The sequence below is a fragment of the Hesperophylax consimilis genome, chromosome 6, assembly GCF_061612785.1.
Source record: "Hesperophylax consimilis isolate HC1 chromosome 6, BYU_Hcon_1.0, whole genome shotgun sequence".
Lineage (NCBI taxonomy): Eukaryota > Metazoa > Arthropoda > Insecta > Trichoptera > Limnephilidae > Hesperophylax > Hesperophylax consimilis.
This window is the reverse complement of record NC_142841.1, coordinates 4,365,006-4,391,128: the sequence shown is the minus strand read 5'-3', so window position 1 is coordinate 4,391,128 and position 26,123 is coordinate 4,365,006. Positions and strand designations below refer to the sequence as shown.

The 26,123-nt window shown below is 33.3% G+C and overlaps 1 protein-coding gene across 1 annotated transcript; it reads right to left on the bottom strand.

Moving 5' to 3' along the window:
• Nucleotides 1-2,755: 2,755 nt before the first annotated feature.
• On the bottom strand, nt 2,756-23,478 carry LOC149422852 (heat shock 70 kDa protein cognate 4-like). The gene is made up of 3 exons (XM_089632744.1): nt 23,459-23,478; nt 6,063-6,270; nt 2,756-5,755 (listed from the first exon to the last, which is right to left on the bottom strand). Exons 2-3 carry the CDS (start codon nt 6,268-6,270, stop codon nt 4,092-4,094), a joined length of 1,872 nt encoding a protein of 623 aa, XP_089488870.1. The 5' UTR covers nt 23,459-23,478; the 3' UTR covers nt 2,756-4,091.
• Nucleotides 23,479-26,123: the final 2,645 nt, after the last annotated feature.

Here is a 26,123-nt window from a genome sequence, read left to right as displayed (position 1 = left end):
AATCCTGTATAATACATGCCTTTTCGACAAAATTGAGTTTTTATACGGATAAAATTATTTATACATATTCATATTGCGTATGTAACGGGGCAATCAAATAATTCGCCTTATTCAACTTATAAGGCGTATTTTAATAAAATAATTTAAATAAGGCCATTTATGAACGCGTTTAGATTATAGCGAACGTTGCGTTAATCTTGAAAAAAGTATTTATTAATATAATGTAATTAGCGTCATCTATAAACGAGCACTTGAATAATTTTAATGCAAGACCAAAGGCAATAAAAATGAGTATTGTTTATTTAATAAAAACCTCTCCAAATTATTGGTAATAAAAACGAGAATACAGGCCGTTTTCTGGTCCCACCCAAGCATAGTGTGTTCAATTCCTCGGCTGGCTTCTAGTTAATATAATAGCCCTGATGAAGCTTGAGATAAGCGAAACGTATTCGACTGTCATTTAATTATTCAATAAAAAAATGGTGTATTAAAAAATGCGTTTTTCCATTTGGTAAAAATATTTATTTTATGGAGCTAATTCTGGTGTAATCGATTATCATTAATTAATTAATTATTATCTTTATAAACAATACATCATATTGTAATAAATATAAGACAAGATTTAACGTTAATTAAGTATACAGAATTATATAAAACTAAAACAACAAAAACTCACTCATGGTAATAATGATTCAGAACAGAAACAGAAAAGTTACATACATATGAAATATCTGAGAAATAATACTCTTTTATGGACATTATTATATTTTTTCAGCTCGCAATTGAAAAGGTCCAGTTTTGATATTATGTTATTGCAATTATTACATAAGTCTGTTCAAGCAAGAATTTTGTTTACAGTTTTTTTGCGTTGATATACTTTGAACAGGACAGAAGAGCGTACGGAGCGGGCAGGTACATTACATTGAAACTTCTTTAGCAACTGCCCACTAGCTGCGCGGCGTGCCGGATCGGGAGTGATTGGTTTTGGAAGACCCTTTGGCCTCTCCCACTGGTATCTCGAACCATCGCCTTGCGCCACAGTGGGGGGGATATATTCATTTGTCCGTCATTCTTGGACACACTGATCCCTAGATTCCTACCCACCTCTCATACCATTTTTCCTTCCCAGAACTTTATATCCTTCCTTTTCTTAAAAAGACCTTCCACACAGCATCCCCAAAAATGATATAGGCTCTGAGGAAAATTATTATCCACTTTGCATCCTCACTATTAATATTTAAAAAAAAACTAATAGAAATCCGAAATTTATAAGATGTAGACTAAACATCTGATGCAAACTTCAGGTGACTCCGTTCGTAGGCAAAGTAAAATTGCTTAGTAATATCTATTTATTTAATATCTACGCTATAAATATAACAAACACAAATCTAATATTATAAATAATTTAAACAAAAATAGCAATTAACTGTGGCAACTAATCGTAAAATACTGACAAAAAGAATGAAATTATTACGAGCCCTAGAAGGATCAAAGAGTTTTGTGTTTCTAAAGCCGCGTTTACACCAAAGTTGACAACTATAAGTTGACAAAACATTGTTTTCCAATTTAGAACAACAAATAAAAAACTTGTTGCCAAAGAATTGGCGCGAAAGGCAGTAGTGTCAAGAATTAGGCATTATCTCTGAGAAGATGACGTCGATCCGTTGAGTGGTGAGCTGAGGTGCGACGGGAGTGTCAAAAACTTTCTGAGAATGACCAGTAATGAATTTGAGTATTTGATTTCAGTATTTGAGTATTTGATTTCAGGAAAGCAGTACCTGTCCAAGAAAAGCTAGCAGTTACATTACGTTTTTTGGCTACTGATGATACGTACACAAGTCTTTGTTATTTGTTTAAAATCTCAAAATCAACCATTTCACTGTTTGTTATTGAAGTTTGTAAGTTTGCGTGGAGGGGGAACAGTTATCCACTAGTTTCCTACAAGTTGCTAGCGCAAAGCGCGCAGCAACAAATCTTTCACTTTTAGTTGTCAACTTTCTTTGATCTTTACCGACACTCCGCGGGAAACCAAAATTTAGTGGAAGATTTGTCTCTCCACAACTGGAAGACAGAAAAAGTTGCTGTATTTTGTAGAAAAAGCAACAAATTGCCGCAACTTTTGGAAAACTTAGTGGAAGACTTTGGTGTAAACGCAGCTTCATGTTTAAAACTATCATTTTAGCAGCTTTATTCGTGATCTGTTGTGTAAGTAGACGGCCGGCGTGGTCTAGTGGTATACGCTTTTGACTACAGATCCGAAGGTCGCGGGTTCGAACCCGGCGTGCGCAAATAAATTTTATTTGATTAATTTGTGTTATTTCACAATTAATTAATTTAAAATTAAAAATAATATATAGTAATATAGTATATTTGCGGCACGTTCCAGAGTGGAAGATACTCTCAGTATCGCCCTGGTGTAAGACCACCATTCAGAATTGAAACGTTGCTTGAAATGGCTTTAGCCGTGTTTGGTGACCAGATCTGAATAGCCAGGTACTTCCCCACCTTCCTCTTCCCCATCTCCCTCCCCTCCCCAATACCCTCAGCCTCACAACATACCCCAATTGGGGATGCCATAGTCTCACTGGCTCCAGACGGGAGCAGTTGGGACTCTTGTGCGGTAATACTGTAAAAAAAAAAAAAAAAAAAAAAGTATTATTATTATTATCAGTACTGCGAGTTATTATTGTAAAATTTCTATGATTAAAGAATTAAACACATAATAAAAGTATTAGTTTTATTTTAGGAGGATTAAATGATAAATAATACAAAATGGAGTAAAAAAAATAGTAAGTAAAATAAAAATAACACAATATATGATATTTTCGGTGTAATAGGCCACTTGCATGGATTTCATAACGACTTGGAAAAAATCGTGTGGATAGATCTTTTTACTAAGATTACGAAAATGTTAGTAAAATTTTGTAGAAATGTACATTTATTTTTATTTTTAAATAAATAAATCCATTATTTGGGCTCGTGTCGTCACTACATGAAAATGTCCCGTCTACTGAAAATGTTCCTATTAATTTTGTAAAATTCCACACTGATTTAATTTTTTTATATGGCATCACTTTGATTTCAGGCGAATTTTTTAATTCGTTCACTAGATTTATTGTTTGTTCTCTGCGAACTTTTCATTTGGTTTGAATTTTTGACAGATGTGAAGAGAACCCCGTACAATTTAGATGTCGGTACGTGTTTTAGAGGTATAATGGTTATGGTGCTGATTTTATCAAAATTAAATTTTATAATATTCTTATTATTATTATAATTTACAAGTACAAGTATATTACATTGGATTTATTAATATAGACATTGTACATTATAATGATTTATGATCAATAAGATGGATCAAGGAAAAAAATATTTATGAGATGTAATATTTTTGGTATGCCTCGTTATTCTGCTGTTTCATTCGTGTGGAAAACGTTCTTTTTTTTTAAATGATTTTCGGCTATGTAATCATTGTTTTTTCTCACCTATAAAATTATGTCCCGTCTTTCCGGTTTATAAAAAAAGGTCTAATTTTTCGGATTGAAATTTTCAAAAAATCCCCAGGGTTTCAAAAATACGATTAAAAAAATAATAATAATACAGAATGTCTTAGAATATTTTCCTTAACCGGAAAAAAAATATTAAAAAATATGATGCAAGTGGCCTATTTTAAAACGAAAATAAAATACGGTACCAACTATGGTATCAACTAAACTATGGTTTTATAAAATTATATGAATATTGTATCGTTGGTGCAGTGAAAAACAAAAAATAAGGCCACGAATGTGTGGCATTCCCAAACTTGTGTAAAATTGAGTTAGGTAGATTTGGAAGTTTAAAAATTAAGCGGTAAATTTAATTCAATTGAATTATACTATTATTGTATTATGTAATGTATAATATAATGCCAACCTATAACTTATTTTAGATTACTGAAAGATCAGAAAATATTTATACAATATAAAACATTTTATGTAAAAATGATTTCAAAACATAATGTGGGCACTTACATTCACCAATGAATCTGATTAATTCCCATTAATTAATTAACATTAATTCCCTCGAGTTAATGCGTAGCCCTGCTCCGGAGACGTTTACGAAAATTGTAAATTGTGCCTAAGAAGAAAGCTATTAGATATCACACCGGAGCTCTTTGTAATACAACGTTTGTATTCAGCTTCCAAGTCCTCATGCTTTTTATCGTACTCTTCCTTTTTAAACATCTGGTCTGATTCTACCCACTTAATGGTCACATCGCATCTATATAAAATTATTGCGTGATCACTCTTCAATAATCCGTGATCTTTTCCGTTAAGGATGGCTTTGATGTTATAGCAGTAATCCTGAAGTTTATTCTTTGCAGTGATAGCAATTCTGATGATCTCTTCCTCATTGCGACACTTGTCTGCTACGGAAATCATGCCTTGGATTTCTTCCTGGGAAAGTCGGCCTCTCTCGTTTTTGATTGTCAGACTTTTATTTTGTTGGGTTGTGTTTTCCGTAGCAGAGACGATAAGGATTCCATTGACATTCATAGCGAAGGTCACGCTAGCTTTAACTTCACCACGAGGCTTTGGGGGTAAATTTATCAAAGAAAAACAACCTATTTCGTTGTTATCCTCTGTTAGAGCCCGTTCACCCTGTAACACCTTAATTTTCATGACTGTTTGGTTATCGGCTGCGGTTACATAAATTTTATTCTTTTTGGTAGGTATTGGAGTGTTACGTTTTATGATTATACTCATAATATCTCCATCGGTGTCTATTCCCAGTGAAAGCGGAGTTACATCACAGATTTCGACCTTTGCTGAATCGTCTCCAATGAGGATGGCGGCCAGCACAGCGGCTCCGTGGGCTATCGCTTCGTCGGGATTTATGGACCTATTCAATTCTTTGCCATTAAAAAAATCTTGTAAAAGTTTTTGAATCTTTGTTATGCGGGTAGAACCCCCCACGATAACGACTTCATCGACTTCAGCTTTATCCATATTGGCATCAAGAAGACATTGGATCAATGGCTTAAGGGTAGACTGAAAAAGGTGGGCGTTTAGGTCTTCAAATTGGGATCGGGTGATTTTTGTTTGGTAGTCAATACCCTCATACAAGGAATCAACCTCGATGCTTGTCTGAGCATACGAAGACAGAACTCTTTTCGCACGCTCACATTCGGTTCTCAATCTCCTTAGGGACTTTTTATTGTTTGTGATGTCTCTTTTGTATTTCTTTTTAAAATCCTCTACGCAATGTTGGACCATTTGACTATCGAAGTCTTCACCTCCCAAGTGCGTATCTCCATCTGTAGAAAGAACTTTGAAAATACCACCGTTGATAGTCAGAATGGTCACGTCAAAGGTTCCACCACCCAGATCGTATATGAGAATATTACGCTTGCCTACTTTCTCTTTCTCGAGTCCATAAGCAATGGCAGCAGCGGTGGGTTCGTTAATAATGCGAAGGATATTAAGTCCCGCAATAGTTCCTGCATCAATGGTGGCTAATCTCTGTGAATCGTTGAAGTAGGCAGGCACGGTGATAACAGCATCCTTGACAGCCATTCCGAGGTACGCCTCAGCGGTCTCCTTCATCTTCGTTAGAATCATGGCACTTATCTCTTCAGGATAGAAAATCTTCTCGCTTCCTTTGTCGGTCACTTTAATCTTCGGTGATGAGTTATCATTCACAACCTCAAAAGACCAATGTTTCATATCTGCCTGGACATTATCTTCTTCGAATTTGCGTCCAATCAGCCGCTTAACATCTGATGAAAAAAAAACTTTAAGAATTAAAATTGGGTATTGAGAAAAGTGAAAGCACGACTATAAGATCCGAAATTAAAATCCCGGCGTGCGCAAATAAATTTTATTTTATTAATTTGAATCAGTTCACAATTTCTTAAATAATATATAATGTTTTTGCGACATAACTATTCAGAATTTAAACGTTTCTTGAAATTGCTTTAACTGAGTTTGGATACCAAATTTGAATAGTTAGGTACTTCCCCACTTTCGTCTTATCTACTTCCCCTGTCATAGTGAAAAAATGAACCATCATGTAAACATTCTCACCGTAAATAGTGTTTTTGTGGTTCATGGCCACCTGGTGTTGGGCCGCTTCTCCCACGAGGCTCCCCAAGTCCGTGAAGGCCACCCATGAGGGCGTGGTGCGATTGCCCAGGTCGTTGGCGATGATCTCCACCTTGCCGTTCTGATAGACCGCCACGCAAGAGTTGGTGGTTCCCAGATCAATCCCGATGGCTGGTGCCTTAGTCGCCATCTATAAACATTGTCTTTCATTTTCAAAGCTTGACAATCAGCATTCATTCTGGCTGGAATGTAACATCTATCAGGAATTAACTTTACACGGAGAAAAATGGTATGGCTGACTTATTAAAATCCTTGTAATAACGAGATGTCAATCCATTTCCTCATAAAATATAAGTTTATTAAGAATATATCGGAAAAAGTGTTCATGTAGTTGTTCTTTTCCTGATAAATATAAAGAACAATGTGACAATAATGTGAATGTGACAGACTGTGACAGGATGTGAATGAGGCAAGAAGTGTGTGCCAAGACGGAGTTGTTTGGCGGTCTGTCTTCTCTGCCTACCCCTGCGATATCTTCCAGGATCCCTTGGATATCAATGTAAATGACGATACCATGTCAAATTCCAACAACTTTTTAAACTATCTCATAAATATTTCTTTATTATTTATTATTTCCATTTACTTAGATCTATGTAAGGCCTTCGACACAATTTCACACGAAAAACTTTTTAAGAAATTAAAAAACATTGGCATTGATGGTGTAGAATTCGACCTAATTAAAAGCTTTATGTCTGACAGAACGCAACAAGTTAAAATTGACAATAAGACAAGTGAACCACTTTTAATTACATACGGAGTCCCACAGGGGAGTGTACTTGGCCCTTTATTATTCCTCATCTACATTAATGAACTGTGTGACATTAAAATTGAAAGTAAAATCGTGACCTTCGCTGACGATACAGTTTTTCTGTGTCACATGGAAAGATGTATTTATAATAGCCGAAAAAAGTTTATCAATTGTCAAAAAATGGCTAAACAGTAATACTCTTACCATTAATACAATTAAAACAAAATACATCACACACAGTATAACACAAAGAGGCCAACCTCCAACTAACATAGACCTATTACTACATGACTGTGAACAAACTTCATTTAATTGCCAATGCGAACGTTTAGAAAGGGTAAAACAAATAAAATACCTAGGGGTTATTATTGATACACACTTACGCTGGACTGACCACATTACTTTCGTCACTAACAAACTAAAACGAGTAATGTACCTAATAAAGTCCATTAAAAACATTTTCCCTCTAACAATACTCAGATCCATATATTTTGCACTGTGTCAATCCATTGCCTCATATGGAATACTAGCTTGGGGAAGTGCTACAAGAATGACAATTGACCCAATCCAAAAAATTCAAAAGGCGATAATTAAAATAATCCTAAAAGTACCATTCGACACAGAATCAAGCGAAATTTACAAAACATTAGAAGTCTTGTCAATAAGACAACTTTATGCCAAATCTGCATTACTACACCTCCTCCAACACAAACTCCATATTCCAATTCAACCAAAAACCTCGTTAATAACCAGATCCTTAACAAATAAAACACTAAACATACCGATAACACACACCACACACGGACAAAGACACTTTCAATACTACGCTACTAAACTGTTTAATTGTATGCCCATTACTCTGAAGCAACTGCTAACTGCAAATACATCCGCAAAAATTCACAAAAAACATATCACAGCCTGGATCAAAAACCAAGATATTTTATTTTTTCAAAACATAATAACTCCAAACCAAACATAACTAAGCCATAAAAAGTATATAATAATTAAACACGTTTTTCGAGATTTTACCAACTATACTCACACTTACAATACAAATATATGCACTTACATATATGTTAATATATATTAACATATTTTTTTTTACATATTTATTATGAATATTCTTTTTACAAAAACCATAAAAATTAAAAAATTAAAACTAAAACTTATAAATACTAAAAAACCTTTTTCTACAACACATAAATACTTGTCACACCTATACATAACCACGTAAACACCTCAGCACAGGTTCTCCTAGTGAGGTGTTCACGAAACATACAATATTACTCACATACAGTATCACCTTCTCAAACCTACCTTACACACAACATATTTTAGTTATAAGTTTGAAATATACCAAATACAAACATAAATAATTATGTGAAACTGTAAATTATAAGTAGAAATAATAAAAAATAAAAAAATAAAATAAACTCTAATAGTACACAAAAAATAAAAAGAAACAAAAGACTTCTTAAAACTAATTAAAAAGAAACAAATTAAAACTTACACTAAAAAAAACAAACTTATCATTGGAAACTGATTTCCTAAATTTACGAAATAATATTACTTATAAAAAAAACATGTATATATATATATATAGAATGTATATATATAACCTCATACTTCTAGTAAATCTATATAAATCTGGGAAAAAAATAATAAATATATCTATATTCCTTTTATGGTCAGATTCTGGAATAGTTCGCAGGTAATTGTAACTTCTTTTTCTATTGCAACACACCCGTCGCACCAACATATTTACAGATTGAGTACTCACCGTGCTCTGATTAAGATTAATAAGTCGGTAATTATGAAATTCATTACTTGTTCTTTTAAGACTCATTTCATAATTTTCAATAGGATAATGAATAAGCAATGTAATGTATTCTATATTTACCTACCACCCTTAGCTGTTGTTATCACATATAATTTGTCATTAGGTAATAACATACTAATAACAACTGTGCATATATCAGAAAAAAAATTTCATTGCAAATACCTACGCACTATTTTGGCCACATCGCTGTGAATTTCTAATGTTTTTGTATGCATTTATTTTATGTCAGCATATTCTTTGCAACATCTTTACAACTTAAGTACGCTCTCTCTCTCAACTTTTTGTTAATATCATTTAAGATTGAAAATTCGGTAATTATTATATTTATTACATGTTCATTCATGAGTTATTTCATAATTTTTCACAGAATTTTATATGAGCAATGTAATGGGTTCTATATTTAACCCTCTTAGCTGTTGTTATCACATATAATTTGACATTAGGTAACAACATACTAATAACAACTGTTCATTTATCAGAAAAAAAATCATTGCAAATACCTGCGCACTATTTTAATCACATTCTGTGTATTTCTAATGTTATTGAATGTATTTGTCAATTTAGTTGCGTCCTTGATGCTTACTTATTTATCTTACCAATCTATTACCACCAAAAGATCTATTACCACTCTATAACCACTTTTATTGCTATTATTCACTTTATTATAAATGTATACTTTAAGATTGACAATTATGTAAACATAATTTCCTTCGTTTGTACTTTCACGGGATATACCTACATTTTCGACAAGTATTCACGGGCTCAAATTAATATATTCCCATTATTATTCTTATTGTTATTATTAATTACATCGCATATTATTTGCTTTTGTTTTATGAGTCACACCACCAACAGCAACATGTATAAAAAAGTATTATATTTAAGCCTATATATTTTAAACACATTCAGTGAGTTTTTATGTAATCTCATACCTACTTACAGGAAATCTATTTAAATCTGGGAAAAAACCTAATGAATGTATCTATATATTCTGTTAATAGGCATATATTTGTATACATCGCAGTCTATTGTAGCTGCTTATTCTACTCAAACTTTTTTTTTGTACCAACCTATTTACAGCATAATTATTCACAGTGCCCTGAGTTACATTATTGTGTTAATATCATTTAAAATGCATAAGTCAGTAATGATTATATTCATTATTTGTTTATTTAAAAGCCATTTCATAATCTTCAACAGGATATTATATAAGAAATGTATTGTATTCCATATTTATTTATCAGCCTTATCTGTTGTTATCACACATACTTTGTCAATAGATAACAGCATACTTATAACAATTATTTATATGTCGGAGAAAAAATCCCAATGCAAATGCTTATGCACTATTTTAGTCACTTCTCTATATAATTGTATGTATGTATATTATTTCATGTTATTCTTCGCACCAATCTCTCTTTATAATCAGTATCTACTTACCTTGCTATTGGCCGTTTTATGGTTTATTATTGTATTTATAGCCTTCAAGATAGCTATTTTCATAATTATCATCTGCATCGAATGTTTCTATACGAGACTACCACTATCAGCGTCTCTTGTAACCATAAAAAAATACGTTTTATACACAACGATACAATTAATATACTAAATAGAAATGGATGATTACATTATTCAACAACTAGAAAAAAAATTCTACGTTCAAAATTTAATTTGTGACAACACTAGTGACTGTAGCACAAAACTTGAAATGACTCTAAATTCATTTACCGTAATACATTTTAACATACGATCTATAAAGAAAAATTTTGACCATTTTCTAGTAAATCTAAATTTATTTAAAAAAAATCCGGACGTAATCATACTTACTGAAGCCCATTTAAACATTAACTCAACCATTCCAACTCTCCCCAATTACATCAACACTCAAAGCTCACATTATATTAATAAGAATAGTGGTATTGTAGTATACACTAAAACAATATAAAAAGACGTAGGCTTTACTGAAATAAATATGATAAAAGCAAACCGTATTATTATAAACATGAATATTAATAATAAAATACCTATTCAAATAATGACAGTCTACAGGACACACTCAACTATAATACCAACATTTATAACAGAACTGAATAATATTATCCTAAACCATAAATGTGCAAAAATATTCTGATTGATGATATTAATATAAACATTGCTGAAAATAACCATACCATTGAAAAAGAAAATTATATCAACATGATGACCGCTTTAAACTTTAAACCCTGTATAAGAAGTTATACTAGAGAATTTAACAATCAGATGCCATCATGTATTGATCATATATGGTGTAATTCCAACTATACTGATAATCTCCAAACAATAATATGGAAAAACAACATAACGGATCATCATACATGTATACTAAACCTCAACATAGAAAAACAAAAAATAAATAATAATAATAATGACTCTGCCATTCCTAAAATAAAAATATATCACCAAGAACTATATGAAAAACTGTCTCACGAAATGTGGGAAACTGTACTTACCACAGAAGATGTGAATATAAGTGCATCACAATTTCATGATACCTTTCAAAAACATATAAAAGATTCAAGCTATGAAATACCGAACAAAACATATAAAAATAAATTTCGTAAACTTAAGCCATGGATCACTCATGGCATCGTGGTTTCTATAAGAGAAAAAGAAAAATTATTTAAACTAACAAAAAAATATCCACTAAATAATCCGGTCATCTCACACTTCAAAAAATACAGAAACAAACTAACGGCACTAATTAAAACCACCAAAGAGGAATTTTATAAACAAATTTATTGAATTCAGGAAACAACAATAAACAAATTTGGAAAACAATAAATGAGATTATTGATAAAAAAGTAAAACCAATGACATTTTAAAGCTAGATATTAATAATAATTAATTAAATAAAAAAGGAGATTTATCGAACGTTGCCTTGCATCTACTAGAAAACCAACACACTTTTGACAAAGATAGAGATGTAAAAATCCTTCATGTTTGCAACAAAGGACAAAAATTAGACAGATTAGAGTCACTAGAAATCAATCGCTTAACGAAGAAAATAGATCGTAAATATGTTATGAATAAACAGTTGGAACATAATGCTCAATCACCATTAATTTACCCATTATAATTCACTTAGAATAATTTTACTTCAGAGAGCAGTGGTATAATTTAAGTATGCAATTTAAAGATGTAATAACCCAAATATGTGGGGAACCCTAATAATAATAATTATTTAAGTGCTATCAATATTTGACAATAAGCCCTAAGCAACAAGGAGGGAATATCCCAACATTACAAAAATAAAATATCAGAAATCACAAACCTTTTTAATTATATAAATTCTTTTATATTCATATGAACTATAAATATCTACTTGCTTTGTAACATCATTCATAATTTGTAAAAATAAACTTTATAATTACCTAATGTACCCTAAATTAACAAAATAACTCATAATACCTACCTCAAATTAACAAAATAGAATCATTCATTATATATAAACAATGTTGTGTACCCCTGCCTAAGTTTGTATAAAATCAGTAGCATAAGAGTTTCAACTACCAGTCTGAAAATGTCCGTAGTAGGATGAAACCGGTCCTGGTAATAATAAATAAGTGGAACAAAGTGAAAAAGTTTTTTAATTTTAATTCTATTACAATGGAATTCCACCACGAATTAACAGTGCAAAAACTAGACTCAATAATAATTTGGTACAAGTTTCGGATAACCCTAAACAATGTGCAAATGCTTTCAATAATTTTTTTTCTAATGTGGGAAAAAATCTGGCTAGCAAAATAACTAATAACTTAGTTAATATCACATCTGCCGTAGAGAATAAAGTGGCATCATAAAAAAAAACAATAGGAAAATTCGAAATGGTAACTGAACAAGAAATTGTTGATATAATAAAAAAACCTAAAAACTGAGTCAGCACCAGGTTTCGATGGGATCACTGTTGAAATTCTAAAAACACATCTCAACTTTTTGAAAAAACCTATTACATATATTATAAACAATAGTCTTAAAAAGGGAATCTTTCCATCAATATACAAAAAAAACTATTATTTCGCCGATTTATAAATCAGGTGACTCAAAAGAAATTAATAACTACCGACCCATATCAGTACTATCAAATATCTCAAAAATTTTCGAAAAGGTAGCCAAAAAGCAAATACAAAATTTTATTGGAATTAATAATATATTGAGTAACCAACAATTTGGATTTCGCGCAAAAATAACCACGCAGGATGCAATCATAGATTTAACAACAAAAATATATGAAGCACTGGACAAAGGCAAAAAATCTCTTGCAATTTTCATAGACCTAAGGAAAGCCTTTGACAGCATAAGTCACAAAAAATTACTATACAAGCTTAACGAAATCGGAATTATTGATAACGCTAACACGTGGATTGAAAGTTTCCTGAACTCTAGAAATCAATATGTAAAAATAAAAAATATTCTTAGTGAACCGAGCACAAGCGACTTTGGAATACCACAAGGCACGATTTTGGGCCCTCTTCTATTCATCTTATATGTTAATAATATCTTTGAATTACCAATAACAGGAAAACTTATTTCATATGCAGATGATACTGCAATTATATTCCAAGCAAATTCATGGAATGAACTTGAAACAACTGCTAATCATGATATCAATACCTTAAAAGAATGGTTCGACAAAAATTTATTAACATTAAACATTGAAAAAACCTATTATTTACTTTTTAGTATAAATAACAAAAAAATACCTCCTATCGCCTTAAATATAAAAATTCATTCAAGAAAATGCGCAACTAAAATATTATCGTGCCAAAATAATGATTGTCTATGCATAGCAAATAAAAAAGAAATAAAATATTTGCGTGTAATAATAGATAATAACCTTAAGTGGAAGACTCAAATAACCAATATTATAAATCGATTAAGAAAACTCATATACATATTTATTAATTTAAGAAATATACTTAACTTAAAAATTCTTAAAAATATATAGGGGAGGGAGGGGCAGTCGGGAGACATAGGCACCCCCCTTTTTATCTGATCCGGTCACAGATTTTATTTTTTTCCTAATTTTGTAGTTTACTTTACCGACTGACAACACTGTTCATCCATAGACTATCTGTGATTTCTGTCAGTTGTTACACACAGACAGGTTTGAAGGTATTGCACTCGTAAAAGTGAATATTTCGTTGTGGTTTCGGATCGTAATAAAGAGACAACTAACGAAAGGTATGTCTATTGTTTTATTATATATCTCTTGTATATTTACTAACTTATAAATCAAACTGAAATTCATGCTTAAATACCTAAATAAAAATAAATACCGGTAACTTATTTTGAAAATGTATACAGAGGGAGTAATGGGCATTCTTATGTGAGGGAGGTTTGGGCATGCCCAAAGCTCCCTACTATATATTGAGTATAGGAGGATTTTTTAAAAATTCTTATTACCTGCTTTATTAAACTATTTGTATAATTTTTTATTACAGAAAGATGCCCTTCAAATTCAAAAAGAAAGGTTTGCGACGGGAAATTCCTAAAGATTTGATATTACGAGCCATAGAAGAGGTATCAAAAGGATCAAAAATAAAAACAACAGCTGATAAATATCATATCCCTAGATCAAGTTTGCAACGGTACCTTAAACAAGATTCTGTAAAGGATTCTTCGCACAGATTTATAACCTCACAAATTTTCACCGACGAAGAAGAACAAAAATTGTCAAATTACATGATAGTTTGTTCTAAACATAATTATGGATTGGCAAAGATACAAGCACGTAAATTGGCCTATGACTATGCTGTAGCCATAAAGAAAACTAATATTCCTGAAAATTGGATCGATAAATTTACTACAAAAAAGACTGTTGTGCACTATGTCGGCCGAATCGAAGACATTAGTCATACCATGGCTACAATAAAATTTATGAGGCTGAGTAAGATAAGAAACACCTGAAGTAGATAACGTAGCTAGTGTCCCACTAGACGACATCAAAACTAAATTGTTAGGACCAAAGACATGCAATAAAACCAAACGTGGTAGCTCTAAGTACACATTTGATAAACCTTTATGGGTTATACCTAATCTTAGATAAGTTAAGATACTATTTAAGATGTTTTTTATTTGTTGTCAACTTTTATTTTTGAATACTATTATGGATATCAAGTGTTTTATAGGCCATGCCCAAGCCTCCCACAGGGTGTGTCCAAACCTCCCTGCCATAGGGAGCATCGGGCACTTTTGAATAACTTCTGAAATTATCTCGTAATGTTGAGACTGATTATAATTTCAAGAAAGTTCTCTCTAAAATATCTAGCCAAATGTGTGGTGAAATAAGAATTGGCAATAAATATTGATTATCTATAAGATCTAATTTTTTATGCATTTAATTGTGAAAAAGTGCCAATCCCTCCCCTACCTCCCCTACTACGCACTAGCCCATTCAATAATACAATACGGTATCGTTGCGTGGGGAGGAGCTTACAAAACCTCAATTTTGCCACTGGAAATTACCCAAAGACTAATAATAAAATTATTACTAGGAAACCATCAGATTTTTCAACCTCTCAACTTTTTCAAGACTTTCAAGTCCCACCTCTAAAAAATACATGTATAAAAAATACGCTGCTTCAAATACAAAAAGATTCTAAGAAGTCACACCACGCCATGGTACGCGTAGAGAGTAATAGACATAACACAGTGGGTCGCTTAAGTACGCCATTAATGCATACCAGTTTTGCACAACACTTCTACACATACAATGGAGTGATGTGGTTTAATCAATTGGAAATGGAACTGAGATTGGAACCTGACTATAATAAATTCAAAAATAGACTAAACAATGTTATCTTAAATAGTTTGGCTACCTAGAATTGCAATGGCAATTGATTAAGAAAATTTAATTGATAGTTTCTTTTTTTAAATTTATTTTTTATTATATATATTTATAAATATTATTATTTTTGTCTATGCACGTAAATATTGTGTTATAATTTTTTAATTTTTAATAAACTTCTCTATGTTCCCGCCTTTACACACGAGTAATTTAACTCTCGTAAAGGTTATATATTGTATACATATATGTGTTTTTACAGTTTTTTAATCAATGTTGCAGGCTTAATTACTCATGATTATGTTAAATATGTATGTATACAAAAACTAATTAAACAATATGATAAAATATACTATATATGATAAAACTATACTAACAGACCGAACGATTAGTCATAATTAGAGACCGGATTATTTGCATTTGCATATTTGCATATGCAAATGCATATTTAGACCCTTTTCAGCGGTAGTTGCATATTTTAGCAAATAATTTGAGATCTTGCATATTTACGCTTGATAGCGTTCAGATGCCTCACATAGCGACACTATAGACGTCAGATAGCAAGGCGCGCGGCTAGCAAAGCTGAGCGAAGAACTGATAACTGATCTTACTGATCGCTACGGCCGGCGGCCGGAGCGGGGGGGGAACCTCTCTCATCTTCGCCTGCGCTCGCGCCTACTCGGTTTAATTCGGCTAATTGCCGAAAACAATTCATTCATTCGTATGAGGGGTGATTTGGTAAATTTTTATGGTAATTCAGTGAATTGCGAATTTTGTTTTTGACTGGTCGCACGCGCTGTTCTTTACAGTTTCGTCTAGTGTTTTGTTTGTTTGCACGAAGTTGTACATTGTGAAAGTGAACCATGCCCCCTGATAAAAAAATGCCGATACGTGGATAGCTGAATATCCTGGAATATTTACATACGACGGAAAAGTTTTATACTGCCGAGCTTGCGAGAAAAACATTTCTAGCACAAAAAAGTTCCAAATAGTCCAGCATGTCAAAACCAGTGTTCATATCGCAGGATTGCAGAAGAAGGGCCCACAACAACAAGTTTTTACAGTGGCAAGTAGCAGTAACAGTGAAGTTACCTCCAAAGGTAAACAAAAAAATCACTTTAACATGGATCTATGTGAAGCATTTCTTGCAAGCAATATCCCTCTATACAAACTGACAAATCCTGCCTTGAAGGATTTTCTCAGAAAATATTGCATAAATCAAAATATACCGGATGAATCTACTTTACGTAAAAATTACATACCATCAATTTATCTACATGTGCTGGAAGAAATACGCAATGAACTCAAGGATAACATCATATGGATTTCATCTGACGAAACCACCGACACTTGCGGCCGTTACATTGCAAATTTGATTGTTGGTGCATTAAAACTTGAACCTTCACCTTCCTATTTGGTAGCCTGCAGAGAACTTGAAAAGGCAAATCATTCTACGATCGCCAGATTTGTGAATGAGGGTATAAAAAAAATATTTCCTGAATCGTCTGCAGATGAAAATGTGTATGTGTTGCTCTCAGATGCTGCCCCCTATATGATCAAAACAGGCAAAGCCCTCAAAGTATTTTATCCCAATTTGATTCATGTGACGTGTTTTGCTCACGGAATTCACAGACTCGCCGAAGAAGTGAGATCCACCTTTGCGAATGTAAATAACCTGATTTCATCAGCAAAGAAAGTGTTTCTTAAGGCGCCTGCTCGTATAAAGGCCTACAAAGAAAAACTGCCAAATATCACTTTACCTCCTGAGCCAGTAATAACACGTTGGGGTACATGGATCGAAGCTGCGATGTTTTACCATGAACATTTTGAAGCCATCAAAGGTGTTATCAATAACTTCGATAGTGCAGAGGCTTTAGCAGTTTTCCAGTGCAAAGAATCGTTTGACGACGCCAGTATTAAAAAAAACCTAGCTATGATTACCACTCATTTCGCCTACATACCTGCAAGTTTAAAAACGCTTGAAACTCATGGGTTGGCGTTGAATGCATCTATTCAGGTTATGAAGGAAATTCGCCTTATGAATTCCTCGTTTCCAAAGCTATTCCCGAGTAAACTCAAAGAAAAATTTGAAAACATACTGAATAATAACCCAGGGTTTGAACCTTTGCGCCAAATTGATAACTTCATCAACGGGGCAGGTGAAATTTTGCCCGGAACAATAAGTTCAAAAATCGCACCCAAATTTAAATTCTGTCCAGCCACATCAGTAGACGTAGAACGTTCCTTTTCCGCTTAGAAAAATATATTAAGCGATCGTAGACACAATTTGCCTACAGAACATTTAGAACAGTACTTAGTCATATACGTTTTTAAAGGTAAATTCTAAATTTTATTGTTAAATACATTTTATAATTGGTATTTTCGAAAATATAATTGTTATCCTTGAGAACTAATAGCTTACTAAAATAAAAAAAATTGTAAAAATACGACTTCCTGTATTATTTCATGTTGCATATTTTGACCCTTTTTATGGATTTTCGTGCATATTTTAGCTATTTTTATTGCATATTTGCATGCATATTTTGGGCTATTTTTGTTGCATATAATACGGTTTCTAGTCATAATAGACCCGATATAGTTTTACATGACAAAATAACTATCATTGATGTCGTTATTTCAAATTCCTGAATATTCAAAAATCTGTAAATAAGAAAATACACAGATCTAGGAAATGAAATAAAAATAATTTGGCATTAAATATTACCATTTGTTATTTCAGCTACTGGCATTATACCTATCTCTCTCATTAAAAATTTAGGCGTATTAGATCTATCAAAAAATTATATATAAAGATGCAAAAGTCGGTCATTTTGAATACATGTAGGATAACGAAAGATTTTTTAAATATTTATGTTGAGGGATCAGTAGGATTTATAGGCCCAGTTAGGAGTTCTACCGAGCCGAACCCTCTGATATGAAAATATCTGGAGTCGGTGAATTATTTTCCCATTTGATCTCTGGTGAGTTGACGTGTTGTTCTTGTATTGTTTTGTATTTATTTTGCTTATATAATGCACTTGCATAATGTTGATTGACTAGATGATCATTTGTGGAAAAGTGTGTGGAAGGGTTTAGTTTTTCCTATGGGGAAGATTTAACCCTGACATAAAATCGGAAGTTATAAAAAAAAATATATCTCAATTATTTTATAAACCGTGCAAAATACAGAATTTCAATTCATTTGTTATATGAGAAATAAAATAGTTATGCATATTTACTACCTTCACAGTTAAATTCTCGGTGATTTTCTATTGAAATCTTTAAAATGGGGGCTGGAATGTTGTTTTTACTTCTTGACTTTTTGGGTTAATAGGTCTCTTTACTTTGAAATTTTGTTCCCGCCAATTCAACAACACGGCTTGATAAATAAAGATGGCAAAGGATTCATTGCCAGAAAGTCTGATTCCTGAATCCAACAAATCCATTGTGAAGGTCGAAATTCACAGAAAAAACAATTAAGTGTCCGAAGCCCGGAGTAATTAGAGACAACCCGTCAAAAATAGATAAGTTAGTAAAATCAATTTGATAAAGCTTTTACTCAGAATTTCTTCGTCTATCTGAAAACAAGATCAAATTTAAAAATTTTTTTCTTTGTTTTCTTCGAGGTAACATTATTGATATGTCTGACTTGTGATTGTAGATAGGCAGTGTCGAATTCGTAAAAACGTCATCAGCGCATCTATACTGGTTTGGGATATTATTTTTTAATCTAAATTACATCTAAAATAATATAATTAGTCAATCGAATTTTAAAAATTCACTAGTTTATTTTTCAATTAATAAAATATATTAGCCTTACAGGCATACGATTTTTTGTTGTTTATGGTTATATTGGTGAGTGGTGTATTTATGGACCTGCATAAAAATCAACCCGTAAAAAAAGTTTTATTTACTTCAATACATTACATTTCAATCAATAAATGTATTTAAAAGCACACATTTTTTTCTTTGCCAAATCCTAATTAGATAGTACCGACACTTATTTAATATATTAACGGCCGTTTTGTTTATTTATTGTATAAATCATCAAATTTTAGAAAAAATCGTGTTTGCATGAGTGCCACCAAAATTTGATTGAATGCATTCATCATGCATGCAGTCATCGACAACAAGTCTATCTGCCGAATTTGAGCTCGATTGAACGTCGGTAAGTGGGTGAAATTCCACTTCGAAGTTTCCATTTCAATCATTCGCCAAAGGAAACAAAGTCAATATTCTGAACTATGTCTATCGTCCCTTGATTTTTTTAATTATGTCGAAAAGATTATTATAATTTCTTTTGCAGCGGTACTAAGCTTTTACAGTTGATTCAGCCATCCAATCTGTTTCCTCATACCATTCTCATGTTCTGGCTAAAACTTTAATTACTGCATTCGCAGCGGAAATAAGCCATATTCACGTTCTGACTGCAGCTATTCATGTTTGTGAAAATCGGATTGGAAAACGCGCTTTCATTTTTACAGCGGAGATTAGCGTTCTAGTGTTCTAGCTTTTTACAAAGACACGTTCGGACTCGGAAAGTGAAACAACAAACTGATACATGTTATTTCAATTTATTTAGACTTATCTAAAGCCTTCGATACAATTTCGCACAAACAACTTTTCAAGAAGCTAAAAAACATTGGCATCAATGGAGTAGAATTTGAATTAACGAAAAGTTTCATGTCTGACACAACACACTAAGTTAAAATTGACAACAAGACAAGTGAACCACTTTTAATCACGTACGGAGTCCCACAGGGGAGTGTACTTGGCCCACTAATATTCCTCATATACATATACGAATTACGTGACATTGAAATTGATGGTTAAATTGTGACCTTCGCTGATGATACAGTTCTTCTGTGTCTAGCAGCCACATGGAAAGATTATTCATAACAGCTAAAAAAAGTTAACTCAAAAAATGGCTAAACAGAAATACCCATACCGTTAACATAGTCAAAACAAAATACATCACACATAGTATTATACAATGAGGTCAACCTCCTTCTAACTTAAGCTTGTTTTTGCATGACTGTAAACAAACATAATCCAATTGCCAATGCGAACACATCGAAAGGGTAAAATAAATTAAATACCTAGGAGTTATTATTGACACACACTTACAATGGACTGAACACATTACTTTAATCACTAATAAACAAAAACGAGTCTTGCACCTAATAAAATCCATTAAAAACATTTTCCCACAAACTATACTCAGATCAATATATTTTGCACTGTGTCAATCCATTGCCACTTATGGAATATTAGCTTGGGGAAGCGCTACAAACACAACAATTGACCCAATTCAAAAAGACAATTTTACGCCAAAACTGCTCTCCTACACCTCATCCATAATAATCTTCATATTACGAATCAATCAAAAGCCATAATGAAAACCAGGTCCTCAAAAAATAAAACACTGAACATTCCTATGACACACACCACACGCGGACAAGGACACTTTCAATACTATGCAACCAAACTTTTTAACAGTATGCCCATTACTTTGAAACAATTACTGACTGCAAACACATCTACAAACTTTCTAAAAAAAATTCCAAATTCCAAACCAAACATAACCAAAATATAATAAGTAAAATTAACTATTATACACGTTTTTCAAAATTATCCAAAAATACATACACTCCCATAGAAATGCGTGTTTTCATATTTCAATATATGACGGTGAAAAAAAAATAACCTTCTAGTAAAACACATAAATACCTGTCACACTTAATTACAAACACGTTAACACCTCAGCACAGGTTCTTCTAGTGAGGTGTTCACGTAACATTCAATATCACCCACACACAGTTTTACCTATTTTCTTTATTTTTTGTACCTTTTTTCTTTCCTTTTTTCTCTGTACTACAATATAAAAAACTGTAATCATTTTTAAAATGTGTATTCAAGAATAGAAATAAATAAAATGCAATCCTAGTCAAACTGGAATGTAACGTATGTTTACAGTTTAGTCTTAATAAATAAATATAAGCTTCGCTTCGTATGCAGATCAGGAATTAAATAATTAATATTTCTGAATGTACGCATTCTGAATAAATTATTTTATCAATTCGAAAATCAAATTTAATGAGAAAATTGATACAGGCCGTTGAGAAAGAAATCATTCCCATGTTTCAAAGGCATTTATTAAATTGTAAAGTATCGCATTCTTGCGAGTTCCGCTAAGTAACCATTTTCACCCAGAAATGGAAAGCATCATTAAATGTTCCATGAATTGAACGGATTGAATCACCACCGATACAATATTGTATTTGTACGCCTTTCTTGAAAGAATTGAGTTTATTTACGGACGAAACTATTTATTTATAATCATATCGCATAACAATCAAACAACGCAAATGGGTGATAACAAGAGTAAGGGATTCCCTTTATTCTGGTTAATCGATAAAACCAAACGTAAAGTACGTTTTAATCTACGCGTTCATAGATAGCGTCAATTACACTGTTTTATCAAAATACACTTTTCGCAATTTATGCTTTAAAATAATTCGTCTTTATATTTTAAAGCATAACTTGCAAAAAGTTTATTTTAATAAATTAATGTAATTAACGCTATATACCTATGAACGTGTAGATTATATGTTTAGTTTTTAGATTTACCAGAATATTGGGAATACTTTTTTTACAATAGTTCCACACAGGAGGCTCTGACGAAAAAAAACACCTCAGAGCCAATGTCGTCTTTGGGGATGCTAAGGGGTGGAACTTTTTATGGAAAGGAAGGAGAGGAAGGTGGGTAGTAATCTGGGGGTCAGTGTGTATCCATTCCTCCCACTGCGGTACGAGGCGATGGGTCGAGAGACTCCAGCTGGAGAGATCAAAAGATCTCCCACAACCAGTCTCTCCCGATTCGGCACGCTACGTAGCAAACACATCCGCCCGCAAGACCTAGACAAACCTCACCGTATGAACCCGGGCACCCCTGCTAAGTCACCAAACGTAGCGAACCACTTGGGGTGACCTATGCCAGGAGTGCTGGTTATACAAAAAATGGTTCCCGGGGCGGCGGTTGGCATTGGTTGGGTTTGATTAGTTTAGGAGGTGTCTAGAACTTTTAAATTGATGAGATGAGATTTTGTATTTATATTTGCGTTATGTTATATTGAACTGAGTTAATTAGATGCCATATCAAAAGTCAGGAAAAGGCTCACGGGCAGCCAGATCTGTACATCACTAATTTAACCCTTCAGGTCTATAGCTCTGTCTGTCTCCAAATAACATATACACTTTTAAATTTTGAAATCTTACATAAATTTTTTTTTAAATTACTCACCTTGCTTTATGTCTAAAAGTGTTTAAACAATGAATTAAAATTACCAATTTTAAAAAAGCTTAAAAATACTTAATTGAAAAAATCACAAAGTTTCATAAATTCTTCTCGAATTGCGGTCGGAACCATTGGTTTCATGGACATGTACGAGATATTTTAATGATTCTATAGTTAACATCTATTTTTGAATATACTCGTAAAGCTTCGTGTTTTTTTCTTTCCAACACCGTTGAGAGAAACATAACGATTTCTGTAAGACCATATATGAGCTGTTCCGAAAAGCGAACAAATCAGCCTGAGTGGTGATAAAATGATAAACATATTGGTTTAATCATAAAATTCTCAATTAAGTCCAAATGTTTGGGGCAAAACGCAAATTCAAAAAAGCGCTGAGCGTTAAATAATTATCATAACAGATGCAATATTGAAATATTTACAATAAAATAATTCCACATCTCGTCATCGTGTTTAATATCGTTCGGTGTCTTTGAGATATTGAAAAGATAATACATTATTAACGCGAGTATTGTAAAATATAATAAATTTCACTATCTAACTACAGAATGCACGAAAAATGGTTATGAAAATATTGGAAATGTAAACTCACTGTGTGTTATGGTGGTTCAAAAACTATGGAGTGCAAAATTCCTAAAATCGATACTTATAATTTGTAAAAACATTATCTTTTAAATTTCTTTATGATAAAAGAATTATGCAGATAAAATATTCAAAGTTCATGTATCGTTTTATTTTTGTCAGGGTTGTCACCAGTGCAGTGTGGCGGTTTTCTTGTGCAGTGATCTATCAAAAGGATTGGAAAATAAGGGTAACCGGTTAACTCAACACAGTGACAATTCAACACACCTCTAAAAAATAATATAAAGTCCTGAAAAGTGTGAACCAAAAACTAGGTTAAGTAGGTTAGGTTTAAAGGTTAGTTTTTTTCATGAATTTTAATGACTTTGTAACACTTTTTAGAGGTTTTGAGTTATCATGGAATCGAAAATTAGACTAACCTGTATTATAATTTTATCCAAACTAAGGCGCCCGTCGTTTGAATAAACCTTGGAAATGTAGGTACTGGGTGAACGGGTTATACCAAATTTGAACGGAATAGTATTTTGCAAAAAGCAATAGATTTTTTTCTGTGATTACAATTTTTGAAGTTAATATTAAAATCAGTTTATTAAAATGCAGGTCTGATGTTACTTTTCGTGGCCGCATTTATATTTAAAATGAAAAGCCTCGTGTAAATTGTGAATTTTGGATTGAAGATACTTTTTTATTTATGACATTATATAGGGGAAGGTTATGATGATTGGACTTTCTAACTCTGTACAAGCATAGCTTCATAGAATCAAAGTCATTGATCCATTAAAACCAGCGTTTATGCATATAATAAAATGATAAATCGTTGAATTTTACAACTTATCATTTACACGATAAAGTGGAAAATGCAAAATAAATGTACACATTTTAGTACGAATTTCAGTTCTGTGGGCAGGACAAAGACATTTCTTAAGCTTTGAGCAGGAGCATTCTTCTTGAACCCAGGCTGTGTACATTTATTAGACAATACACAGTATTATAATAAATTCATTGGAACAAACGAGGGAATTTTTGCATATACGATTACTTCCTGCCCCTCTTTCGCTATCTGGTTTCCGCCGATTCTTCGTTTTAGTGTCGCCTTCGGTATTCCATACATTCTACTTGCCGCTTTCATACAATCTTTAGTACGCCTTCGGTATTCCATACATTCTACTTGCCGCTTTCATACAATCTTTAGTGTCGCCTTCGGTATTCCATACATTCTACTTGCCGCTTTCATACCATCTTTAGTACGCCTTCGGTATTCCATACATTTTACTTGCCGCGTTCATACCATCTTTAGTGTCGCCTTCGGTATTCCATACATTCTACTTGCCGCTTTCGTAGTGGTACGCAACTACTTCATTCGAACGAAATTCTAGAAGTCTCGATCTTTTCAAACAAGCTCTTAAATGTTCTTTTATTTATTTGTTTGGAAAATTCTACATAGCAACCAAATTGTTCCAGAAGCTTCTTCACCTTTTAAAAGTGACAGCATGAAGAAGCTGGTCAGTCATCAATCTGCCATCAGTTAACAAGGTGCTCAACGAGCGATAATCCGCGCACCTCACTTGCGCGAAGGACACTCTTCCCGGCTCTCATCATGGACTCCATAGGGACATCATCATAGCGCTTTGGCCCAGATCGCCGTCCCTGGCCAACGCTACATGGATTACAGCGCCCTGGTTCCAGCGTCTCTGACCAGCGCTTCATCCACTCACCATGACCACCACGAGGACACGCAGCATCCTCACTGGTCTACCAGCTCCCGCTCAACCGCATACAAGGTCCACCGCACCTTCGGCATTCTCGTCAGCACTGGAGTACTGATTGCCAAGATCGCCAGTGCCTGACAGACAACGAGTCCGGTCACCAGCGCCCGGCGTCGACTCACAGACCCGCGCTTGACCAGCCATCACAGCCAGCATCCGGAGAATACAACATCAGTCCTACGCCCACTCTCATCACGGCCCTGACTCACAAAATAAACACTCTGACCTTCACGACACATCTTTCATTCCGTGCCTCCTCACCAGATCACCAAAGTGGTGACCCCGACGTGATGAAAGGAAATGCTTCATTTTTAAAGACCTTCCCGCAGCTACCCATGTGTTTCTAAGGGACGACACCGTAAAAAGCCCGCTTCAGAAACCCTACACTGGCCCTCACCAAGTGGTACGACGGAACGAAAGAACGTTTACGATTTTAAACAGAGGCAAAGAGGTAACGGTGACTATAGACCGCCTCAAACCTGCGTACATTGCCCAGGAAACTAAGGGAACTACGCAAGGAATAAGATCAACCCTTCCTATGCCCGCTACCAACCCGGATCGCACTCACACGACCACACATTCCGGTAGGCGTGTTCGTTTTCCGGACTACTTTAACGTCTAAAGGCACGTTCAATCCTAAATGCAAAATTATGTGTTTTGATGAAAGCGGAGTCATGTAGTGATCGGTTGAGGCATCGTGGAGCTGCGTGCACCAGACCATCTCTGCACAAGCGCGGATAATAGTGCTCACAATAGTTATTTTAGTGTATTCTCAGCCTGTGTCGTGAACAGTGTTTGTAATTTATAATAATTTTGTTTTTTTTCTAACCATTTTATTTTAACGTGAGAGAATATACAACAACTGTACAATGGCCCTGAACCCAAGATAAATGCAACGATACCAGCACC

Bases quoted from the DNA above. Each gene is read 5' to 3' on its own strand.
- LOC149422852 (XM_089632744.1), bottom strand. From the start codon at position 6,270: ATGGCGACTAAGGCACCAGCCATCGGGATTGATCTGGGAACCACCAAC. The intron at 5,756-6,062 runs GTGAGAATGTTT...TTTTTTCATCAG, and splicing joins CCACAAAAACACTATTTACG to ATGTTAAGCGGCTGATTGGA.